Source organism: Manis pentadactyla, chromosome X (assembly GCF_030020395.1).
Source record: "Manis pentadactyla isolate mManPen7 chromosome X, mManPen7.hap1, whole genome shotgun sequence".
Lineage (NCBI taxonomy): Eukaryota > Metazoa > Chordata > Mammalia > Pholidota > Manidae > Manis > Manis pentadactyla.
This window is the reverse complement of record NC_080038.1, coordinates 52331507-52342999: the sequence shown is the minus strand read 5'-3', so window position 1 is coordinate 52342999 and position 11493 is coordinate 52331507. Positions and strand designations below refer to the sequence as shown.

General features: G+C 41.2%; 1 protein-coding gene across 1 annotated transcript; it reads left to right on the top strand.

Annotated features, from left to right (window-relative positions):
• The first annotated feature begins 2744 nt into the window (after window positions 1-2744).
• On the top strand, window positions 2745-9711 carry LOC130681848 (zinc finger X-linked protein ZXDB-like). Its single transcript, XM_057495464.1, has one exon. The coding sequence runs from the start codon at window positions 4195-4197 to the stop codon at window positions 6670-6672; it is 2478 nt and encodes an 825-aa protein (XP_057351447.1). The 5' UTR covers window positions 2745-4194; the 3' UTR covers window positions 6673-9711.
• Window positions 9712-11493: the final 1782 nt, after the last annotated feature.

Here is an 11493-nt window from a genome sequence, read left to right as displayed (position 1 = left end):
ATAATGGAACTCTACTCAGCACAAATGTCACTTGCAGGTGGATTAAGACCTAACTGCGAAATGCAAAACTATAAATACTTTAGAAGGCAACAGGAGAATACTTTCATGGTCCCAGGGCAGGGACAAATTTCTTAAAACAGAAAAGCACTAACCATAAGGAAAAGAATGATAGGTTTGACTACATTATAATTAAGATCTGTTCACAAAGCACAACATAAAGCAAGTGAAAATACAAACAACAGAGCAAGGGAACATTTTGGCCACATATACAACCACCAGTGGACTGTCATTTCATACATATAAAGAAGTTCTTAAATCAGTAAGTACAAGATAGAAGAGAAAAATAGAAAAATGGTTGAAAGAGTTGGACTTGAACAGACCTTTCACAGAAGAGAAAATCCAAAAGACTCATAAACATGAGAATGTGCAAAACCTTAATTGTAAATAATGTAATAGTAATTGCAATAGTAAAAAGAAGAAATTAAATTCTGGCAATACCTTGCGTAGGTGAAAATGTGTAGCAGCAGGAACTCTCTGTGCTACTGGCGGGACTGTAAACTGGTACAACCACTACAGATAACAATTTGGCATCGTCTAGAAAAGCTGAAGATTTGCAAACCCTATGGCCCAGGGATTCTGTTCTTGGGTGTATACCCAAGAGACTATGAGGAATGTCCAACTATGTTCATTGCAGCATTGTTCATAACAATAGTCAAAAATTAGAAACAAACCTAGTGTCCGTACACTGTAGAATGGTATAATCATATCATAATCACTTTGCTATTCCAGATCACTGGAATAGGATCTACCGCTACCACCACCATGAACAACATGGATGAGTTACTCAAATAAATATGACACAGAGTGAAAGAAGCAAGTCATAAAAGGAGGCATGCAGTATGATTCCATTTGTATAACTTCATATCAACTCTATTGTTAGGGATGTATAACAAAAAATGGTGGTAAAGCTCTAACGAAAAAGCACTGAAATAATTATCACAGAGTCAGGATAATGACTATATCCATAGGGGAGCATGTGGGTCGTGATTGGAAGGACTACCGTGGCTGTATTCTGGAAGGCTGGCAATGCCTCTTTCTTGACCTTGGTCCTGGTTACATGGGCGCTTGCTTATCTAAACCTGGCAGATATGTGTTGTGCAGTTCTTTATATCTCAGATTTGAAAAAAAATGCTTCCCCCAAAAAGTGTAATAGAAAGAAAAATATGTGAGGTACCCATTTGGATGAGGTTTGAATTGTTATGGATGACAAACTTGATCTTCTAATCGAGAATCACCAAGTGTCCATTATCACAAAAAGATGGGGAAAGCAGGGATTACTGATACTATAGGTACCCTGAAAATAATGCTAAAATTTATGTGGAACCAAAAAAGAACCAGAACAGCCAAAGCAATATTGAGAAAGAAGAACAAAGCTGGGGGTATCATGCTCCGTGATCTCAATCTACGCCTCAAAGCTACAGTGAGTAAAATAGAGTGGTTCTGGCACAAGAATAAGCACATAAAGCAATGGAACAGAAGACAACCTAGAAATAAACCCACGCATATATAGTCAATTAATATATGACAAAGGAGGCAAGAATATACAGTAGGAAAAAGACTGTCCGTTCGATAAATGGTGTTGGGAAAACTGGACAGCTACATGCAAGAGAATGAAACTGGATTACTGTCTAACACCATACAGAAAAGTAAACTCTAAATGGATTGAAGACCTAAATGTAACACATGAAACCATAAGACTCTTAGAAGAAAACATGGGCAGGAATCTCTTGAACATCAGCATGAGTAATATTTTTCTGGATAAGTTTCCCCGGGCAAGGGAAACAAAAACAAAAATGAACAAGTGGGACTACATCAAACTAAAAGGCTTCTGTACAGCAAAGAAGACCATCAATAAAACCAAAAGGCAACCTACTGTATGGGAGACTATATTTGCCAATGATGTATTTGATAAGGGGATAATATCCAGAATATATAAAGAACTCATTCAAATCTACACTAAAAAACCCAGATAATCCAATTACAAACTGCGCAGAGGTCCTGAATAGACACTTTTCCAAAGAAGACATACAGATAGCCAACAGGCACATGAAAGGATGCTCCACAGCACTAATCACAAGGAAAATATACATCAAAACCACAATAAGGTATCACCTCACACCAGTCAGAATGGCTACTATCCAAAAGACAAGAAATAACAAGTGTTGGTGAGGATGTGGAGAAAATGGAACCCTCCTACAGTGTTGGTGGGAGTGTAAATTGATTCAGCCACTGTGGAAAGCAGTACGGAGGCTCCTTAAAAAACAAAAAACAGAAATATCACATGACGCAGTAATTCCACTTCTAGGAATTTACCCAAAGAAAGCAAAATATATGATCCAAAAAGATACATGCGCTCCTATGTTTAGTGCCCCATTATTTACAATAGTCAATATATGGAAGCAACCAAAGTGTCCAATCATCAATAGACGAATGGATAAAGAAGTGGTACATTTATACAATGGAATACTAGTCAGCCATGAAAAAGGAAGAAAATTTTGCCATTTTCCACAACATGAATGGACCTAGAGGGTATTGTGCTAAGTGACATAAGCCAGGCAGAGAAAGACAAATACCATATGATTTCACTTATATGTGGAATTTAAGAACAAAACAAAACAAAACCAGTGAATGAAACAGAAATAGATCAAGGATACTGAGAAGTGACTGGTGGCTAACATGGGGGAGGGGTTGGGGTGGGTAGGTGAAATAGCTGAAGGGGATAAGGAAGTACAAAATCTCAATTATAATATAAATTATTCGTGGGGATGAAAGAACAGCATAGAGAATGTAGGCAATAATTCTGTAATACCATTCTATGTCAACAGATAGCAACTACAGTAGTTGGGGTTGAGCATTTAATAAGGTACATAATTGTCGAACCACTACGCTGTATACTTGCAACCAGTAGAATATTGTATTATCAAGTATATTTAAATTAAAAAAATACTGGAGGTACTTCATAATCTAGTCAATCACCGTAAACAGTTTTCTTGCTAGATATTTCACTCTACATTTATACCAATTCCCAACTCACTGATGACAGGCAGATTGGAGGATCATCAGCATCATTAATAAGAGCATTAGGCATCACAGGCCAAATCCATTACAGTGAAACTGGGCCACCACACTTAAATGCAAGCCAAGCAGGCACGCCTGGGCTGTTGGATATGGTCATCTGTGCATTTTTCTCAGGGGAGTCCATTGCAGTGACTTCAGGTTTAACCTTATCACGTTTAACTGTTATTCCTGCCCAGAGACCTCCACGTGCTGGAGAATCTAAAGTAAACTGGGGGAATGTCCTCATTGTGCTGTGAGATTGGACATGAAATTTACCATGGCGTAACCAATGTTGGAAGATGCATTGTATAGGGAGAACCCAGGAATGGGTTGGGTTTTCCAGATTTCAATATAAATTACTTCATGCTCCAGGCTTTGCATCTTTTGGCTGAGCAGTGCTAATCTGTTTTGGCCCCACCTCTTACTCATTCTAATCTCTGCATCAGGAGGGCGAAAAATTTAACTCTGTGACGAATTCTCCTGAGGACCTTGCTCAAGACGATTCTGGATATGGAAGGAAAAGGGGAAAGAAAAATACATCGTTTTTAATAGGGATTGCTAGCACTATGGTGGTTTAATGCTGACGCAGAGTGAATTCTCAGGAATTTTCGCTCATCTATCAATCCGGCCAGCCAGCCAGCCAGTAAACAATTTTTAACACATGAAAAGTACTAAGCACCATGCTTAGCATAGGGAAGGACTGGGGTGTGTGTTTATTTGGGCACATAAAGTAAGGTACGGATTTAAATTGCACTTAGCAGATAGATACCTAGGTATTCCAACACCATCTTACCTAATAAACTGGGAAGAACTCTTTGATATCCTATTCCTATTAACTGCGGGACTTACTTGTGCATGCCAGACTCTGCCTCTGGGCTTTCTGTTCTGTTCTAGAGAACCAGTACCAGAATATTCAAATCACTCTGGCGTTCAACACGTTTTAATATCTGATAGGGCCAGTTTCTGCGCATTGCACTTTTTTTTTTTTCCTTTCAGGAACGCGTTCGGGCCGCGGCAGGGGGCGGGGTTGCGCCTCCGTCGCGGCTCTGGTTCCAGCGGAGCCTCACGGATGCGGAGATGGAAAGCCCAAGGCTGTTCCCGGCTCGTGGGGCACGACAGGGCGGCGGCCGGGACCACGGAGGCCCTGACCCGCAGGCTGGCCAGGCCCCCACACGCCGCCTCCTGCTGCTCCGGGGACCCCAAGATGGCGGGCCCGGGCGGCGGTGCCAGGAGGCCCGCGCGGCCTCACGGGGCCCGGGCCCGAGCCCTTTGGCGCCAAGGCCTGATCACACGGGCGGCGGCGGCAGCGGCGGCGGCGGCGGCAGCGGCGGCGGCGTCGGCGGCGCCGGTGACGACGACGACGACGACGACGACTTCTTCCTGGTACTGTTGGACCCGGTGGGTGGCTACGTTGAGATCAAGGACACTGGCCAGGCCGCGGGTCCTGTACGCAGGGAGGCGGCCGAGCCGGTCCCATGGCTCCAGGCGGGCGAGAGTGGCGGGAACCCAGCGGGCCGCCCTGCTCGGGGCCCCCGCTGCCTGTCCGCGGTGCCTGCCCCAGCCCCGGCTCCGGCCCCGGCTGGAGCCTCGGTCCCTATACCGATTCCAGTCCCATGCCTGGGCCCCGCTGCGGCCTTCGCAGGCACCATCACCATCCACAACGAAAACCTGCTCTTGCGCTTTGAGAACGGCGTCCTCACCCTGGCCACGCCCCCGCCGCCAGCCTGGGAGCCTGGGGTCGGGCCTGCCCTGCAGCCTGGGGGTCTGATCGCCCCGCAAGCAGCGGTCCTGCACACCGCGCAGTCTGGCGACTGCCCCGAGCTGCCGCCCGACCTCCTGCTGGCCGAGTCGGCCGAACTCGCACCGGCCCCGGCACCGGAGGAGGAGGAGGCGGAGGGCCCGGCCGCCGCCGAGAGCCCCCGTGGGCTGCTGTGCCCGGGCCCAGGCGTGGTGCTGTACCTGTGTCCTGAGGCGCAGTGCGGACAAACCTTCGCCAAGAAGCACCAGCTGAAGGTGCACCTGCTGACACACAGCAGCAGCCAGGGCCAGCGGCCCTTCAAGTGCCCCTTGAGCGGCTGCGGCTGGACTTTCACCACCTCGTACAAGCTCAAGAGGCACCTGCAGTCGCACGACAAACTGCGGCCCTTTGGCTGCCCGGCAGAGGGCTGTGGCAAGAGCTTCACCACCGTGTATAACCTCAAGGCGCACATGAAGGGTCATGAGCAGGAGAACTCGTTCAAGTGCGAGGTATGCGAGGAGAGCTTCCCCACGCAGGCCAAACTCAGCGCCCACCAGCGCAGCCACTTCGAGCCTGAGAGGCCCTACCAATGCGCGTTTTCTGGCTGCAAGAAGACGTTTATCACAGTGAGCGCCCTGTTTTCCCATAACCGCGCCCACTTCAGGGAACAGGAACTTTTTTCCTGCTCATTTCCTGGCTGCAGCAAGCAGTACGACAAGGCCTGTAGGCTGAAAATTCACCTGCGGAGCCACACTGGTGAGAGACCTTTCCTTTGTGACTTCGACGGCTGTGGCTGGAACTTCACCAGCATGTCCAAACTCTTAAGGCACAAAAGGAAGCACGACGACGACCGGAGGTTCATGTGCCCTGTGGAAGGCTGTGGGAAATCTTTCACAAGGGCTGAACATCTGAAAGGCCACAGCATAACTCACCTGGGCACAAAACCTTTTGTGTGTCCCGTTGAAGGCTGCTGCGCCAGGTTCTCCGCTCGCAGTAGCCTCTACATTCACTCCAAGAAACACTTGCAGGATGTGGACACTTGGAAAAGCCGTTGCCCAGTCTCCACTTGTAATAAACTCTTCACATCCAAGCACAGCATGAAGACCCACATGGCCAAAAGACACAACTTCGGCCAGGATCTCCTAGCTCAACTAGAAGCTGCAAATTCTCTTACACCCAGCAGTGAACTCACTAGCCAGGCACAGAGTGATTTCAGTGATGCAGAGCTAGTGTCTCTCTTCTCTGATGTGCCTGGCAATAGTTCTGCGGTGCTGGATACGGCACTGGTGAACTCTGGAATCTTGACTATTGATGTGGCTTCTGTGAGTTCAACTCTGGCAGCGAATCTCCCTGATAACAATAATAATTCCTTGGGGCAGGCTGTGGATCCTCGGGCCCTGATGGCCACCAGTGACCTTCCTCAAAGCCTGGATACCTCTCTCTTTTTTGGAACGACAGCCTATGGTTTTCAGCAGAGCGCCTCAGATATGGATGATGTCTCAAGTCTAAGTGTGGAGCCAGTGGGATCCCTGGGCTCCTTGGCTATGAAAAACTCTGGTCAAGAGACCCAAGCTTTGACCCCCAGCAGTAAGCTAACAGTGGACACAGATGCTCTGACTCTTTCGAGCACACTTTGTGAAAACAGTGTCTCAGAACTACTGACGCCAACCAAAGCAGAATGGAGTGTACATCCTGATACTGACTTCTTTGGACAGGAGGAAGAAACCCAGTTTGGATTCTCCAATCAAGCAGGAAACCATGGTTCTCAGAAAGAAGCAGATCTTATCACAGGGACTGGCAGCTCATTTTTGGTATGAACTAACCCTATTCATTCCTCGCCGCACGGCTTACTCTTACTAATTACACTCAATGTTAAAGATGTTCTGGACTAACTGTTTAAATGCAGTCATTTCTTTTAGGTTTTAAAAAAGAGCAGAGTCCTGGGCTACGAGTTTGGAGATTTAAATTCTGATCTTGAGCCTGGAACTGACAAGTTGCGTGACCCCGAGCGAGCCACTTAACCTAATTGAGCCTTAACTTCCTTGCTTATAAAATGGCGTGGTTTGTATAGATTGTTTTTAAAGTCCTTTCAGCTCTCTGATCCTTGATAATACTGAAAAAAAATTAGGTTTTTTTAAGTGATGTTATTTCATGAGCTTATTTTGCAAAGGTGCATAAACATATACATAATTGCATAATGAAATCCATGTACTTGTTACCCAACTTCAACTATTATCAGTTTATAAACACTTATTTATCTAATCTCTACTCTCACCCTCTTCCAGTATTATTTTGGAATACTATGCATCACATCATTTCAACCATACTCAGTATGTAGTTTTGTAAGTTATGGGTTCTTTCAGAAGAAGCTACATTTCATTTTCATACTTAAAGGTAACTGATCCTTAACAACAAAAAATATCCACTCAGGGTTCCAACTTAAAATTGTCTCCTAAATGATGCTTATTTTAATATTTTTAATAAGTAGGATCCCAGTAAGTCTCTTAAGTGTCCTTTTACTCTGTTTAACTTTTGTCTCTTTCTTTCCTTTCAATTTTATTCATTGAAGAATTTAGGTTCTTTCACATGTAGCATTTGCTACATTCTTAAGTTTTGGTTTTTATATCCCTATGGTGTTAAATTTCTCTACCTTGTGTTTCCTTAATTTGGTAGTTTGAGCTAGAGACTTGATCAAATTAGAAATACCATTTTTGGATCAGGAATGTTTCATAGGTTGTGTTGCATTCTTTTTTCAGTGGCTCATACTGTCTGTTTTTCTCTCTTTCTAATATTCACAGCTGCTGCTGATCAATGCATTAATTCATGATTACCAATGCTTCTGATATCATGAATGGTTCTTGTAGAGTTTCTATTAGTGAAGATAGAAACTAGTTAAGATATTTATACAAGTTTAATAGAAGTATTCAATGCCAAAAATATTTCTTTAATTATGATACACTAACAACAACAACAACAAAGAGATAGCAAAAAATGTGTTAGCTGTTCTCACTGTTTATCTTCCTGACTTCTTGATGATGGGAGGCTTTGTTGTAGAAATTGCCAGCCAGGATTTTGACATGAATCAGGCCCAGGGTCAAATTTGTGTTGGGTAAGTGGCCTTGAATAAATTAGCCTCACTAAGCTTCAGTTTCCTATCTATAGAATGGTCATAGCAATGCATACACATAGCTAACACACCTTAGATTTTTCTTCTTTTCCAGTTTTTAATACGTAAGGGTAAATATTAGGTGCTTTGGCATATTTTCATGAATTTATATAATCTTCTTATCCTCTCAGTCCTTCCTGCTCTAAGGGAGAAATTGGGATATTTCAATCCTGTTTATGTTCAGGCAATAATGTTATGAGGTATAGAGTGAATGAAACAGGACAGGGAATCTCTCTACTTCCTCCACTGAATAATTTCCACCCACCAGGAATTACTGTGGGGAAATGTCTGGAGTGGAGACATGGCTCATGGTTATAGCTGTATTCCTTTCTATTAAATCTGTTACCATTTTTGCTCTGCTTCCAAAGTCAGACTTTGCTGTGATTGTAGAGCCTGTTTTTGCAATGAAACTCTGGTGATGGAGCAGAGAAGGTTGCCTCCTCTCTGTGTTGTGGAGATCTCATTGTTTGCACTTTCCAGAGTTGGGAAGAAAGACTGAATCTGAATATTATGTAGCTGTCTTATATGAGTATAGCATTTTGAATTTCGTGGAATATATTCACAACTGATACCTTATTTGTTGTTCAAAACATCCCTTTTGACAAAGTCTGTGCTATGACTCATATGACAATTTAGACAACTCACATTCCAAATGGGCTTTGGCTAATGACTGACAGTTTGATACATAGCTGAAAACAAAGAAGATAAATTATTTTCACCTCTCCATTCCCACCCAGCTAACTTTCATGATTCATTCTTGTGTCATAACTAGCTGCTGTTTTCCACTTTGTTTTCTGTTTCTGTTTACTTTCTCCCCACTCTACTCTCCTGAATGTGCATTCCAGTCCTTGCCATGCCTTTCTTTTTTAATTTTTTAATGGATAAGATATCTTCCTGCCATTATCCCTTAGATCTTCTCAGGGCTCATTTTCTTACAATGATAACATTTGTTGAGTGTACACTGCAGTTCTGTAAGTATAGTAAAAAGTTATTTTCTGATCTCAAATAATACTGTGCATATATGACTCATGATATAAGAGGTTATTTTCTAACCTGTTGAGATGAGAAGCAGGTTTCTGTTTCATTATTTCCATTTTGTAAGTTTTGGCAAGGAGTTCTGCTAACGAATATTCTCTTATTTGCTTTAGTGTAAAAGTGCAGTAATGTTTGCATGTGAATGTGGATGACAGTTATTGTAACACTCTGGTAGTGCACTAAAACTTGACAACTTTGAAATGTTTCTGCTCTGTGTATTGGGGGGTATATAAACACACATACACACATATATATTTTTAAGTGATTGTATTCATTTAGTGAAAAACAAAGTAGGCATACTTTTATAAACCAGAAAAATGCTTAGAATTTCATTGTATCCACTCATTCAATTGGCTTCTTTCTTTGCTTTGGAGATATTTGTATTCATAAAGTGCATTTCAAAAGTAATTGTCATTCATTAAGACCTCTTAAATAGACCACACTTTTTTTCACATGTGTCAAGGATTGAAATGAACATACAAGTAGCAAACATCAAATAAAATATTTAAACATGAAGAGAATTTAATACTGTGACTTCATTTTTTTAATTCCTTCAACCAACTTCCAATAAAAAAATATATATCTTTTCCTACTCATCACTGGATTTTCAAGGAACAGATGTTATGTTTATCAAAGATAAAAGCTTTTATTTGTTTTTCGGCTCACAGAGTTTCATTGAACAAATTTGTTCAAATGATTTCTCTTTCAACACCATTTTCTAGAAAAATGATAAACCGCTTCATACTTTCAAGGTAAGGAGTTTAAAATCTGTTGGTGGTGGCATAAAGTTGCCATCACTCCTTTTGAATAATGGTGTGCGTTTTAATTTGTTTCCCTTCTGTTTCTCCTTAGTCATTGGTTTATAAAAAAATCTTGCCAATGGAAAACAGAAAACATCATGGCAGAAAAAGAATTATGTTTCTGGAGGATCTGTTAATCATGCTGATCATCAGTTAAAAATATATTGGCTTTGACATTTTTACCAATTAGTATGATTAATATAACATAATGCTTAAGTAGCAAGGAGTGAAACATGGATAGATTATGAAGTTTATTTCTCTCTGTAACAAAACAGTGTTTTTATCCAGGAAACATATGAGAAGGCAACTTGTTATCTGGAGACTCCACTGTATTTCAAATTAACAAACATTTATTAAGCATTATTGTGCAAAATACAACATAACATATTGAAGGTTCTGTAACAAGAGGCATATGCAACTCTGATCTTTAAGGAAATCATAGTTGATGAGATGAGATAGAAAAATATACATTAAACAATTTGAGAACAGAAATGGGAAGTTTAATTTGGTAATGAAATCGCTGAGAGGTGAAAAAAGCAGAATAATAAGTTTATTCTGGGCACAGATGAAAGCCAGTGAATATGTTTTAATACAGGAGTCATCATGAAAATGATGCCTTAGAAAGGTTAATGTAATGGAGATCAACAATGTGAATTAGGTGGTCGAAACTAAAATAGGAATATAAGCAAGAATGCTTTTATAGCAGTTCAGGTGTAATATGATGAAACATGAAACCTGGACTAGAGTGGTACCTGTGGAAAGCAAAGGAAGGAACAGTATTAAAGATGCTTTCAAATTGAGGGAGGAATATTACTTAGTGCCCCATTAGAGACAGAAATAGATAAATAGATGATAGAAAGACAGATATCATAAACTGAGAGAAATCTGGAATGATAACTCAGGTTTCCTTGGGGACTATAATAATATTTTTAATAACAGAATGAGTGAATTTAGGAAGTCCTGTTTGGAAATGAATGTGTAAAGATGGTGTTTAGTTCAATGGTAATTGATAAATCATAGTTATCCTTGCATAAGCTATTCATACTGTGGTTTATTCACTTTCTAGGCCACAACGAGGGAATACTTCCTCTTTCTTGGTTTCCGCATGCACGCTCAGAATTATCTAGACAGTTCTGATCTTTTTATTTCCCTTTGAATTTCCAGAGACCTTTTCTTCTTGTCCTGAATTATCTAGATCTGTACTGACCAGTAAGGTAACTACTAGTCTTATGTAGCTATTCAACACTTTAAATGTGGCTAATATGGCTGAGAGACTGAATTTTTAATTAATTACATTATTTTTAGAAAAACTTTAACAGTTTAAAATTTTTTCTGTAAACATAACTGTTTTAGTAGGATTAAATTTCACTTTCACCACTGCAAATTTAGCATTGGAATTAAGATGTGCTACCAGATTCTGAAGGCTTAGTACAAAAAATTAAAACATTTCATTAATATTTTATATTGATTACACAATGAATAATATTTGAATTTATTCAGCTTTATTGAGGTATAACTGACAAATAAGTTTGTAAGATATTTAAAATGTACATCATGGTGATTTGATATATGTATATATTGTGAAAAGATTTCACCATCTAGTTAATTATATCTATTACCTCACATGTGTTTTTGTA

What these genes read in the sequence shown, in the direction of transcription:
- LOC130681848 (XM_057495464.1), top strand. Translation starts at nt 4,195, where the DNA reads ATGGAAAGCCCAAGGCTGTTCCCGGCTCGTGGGGCACGACAGGGCGGC.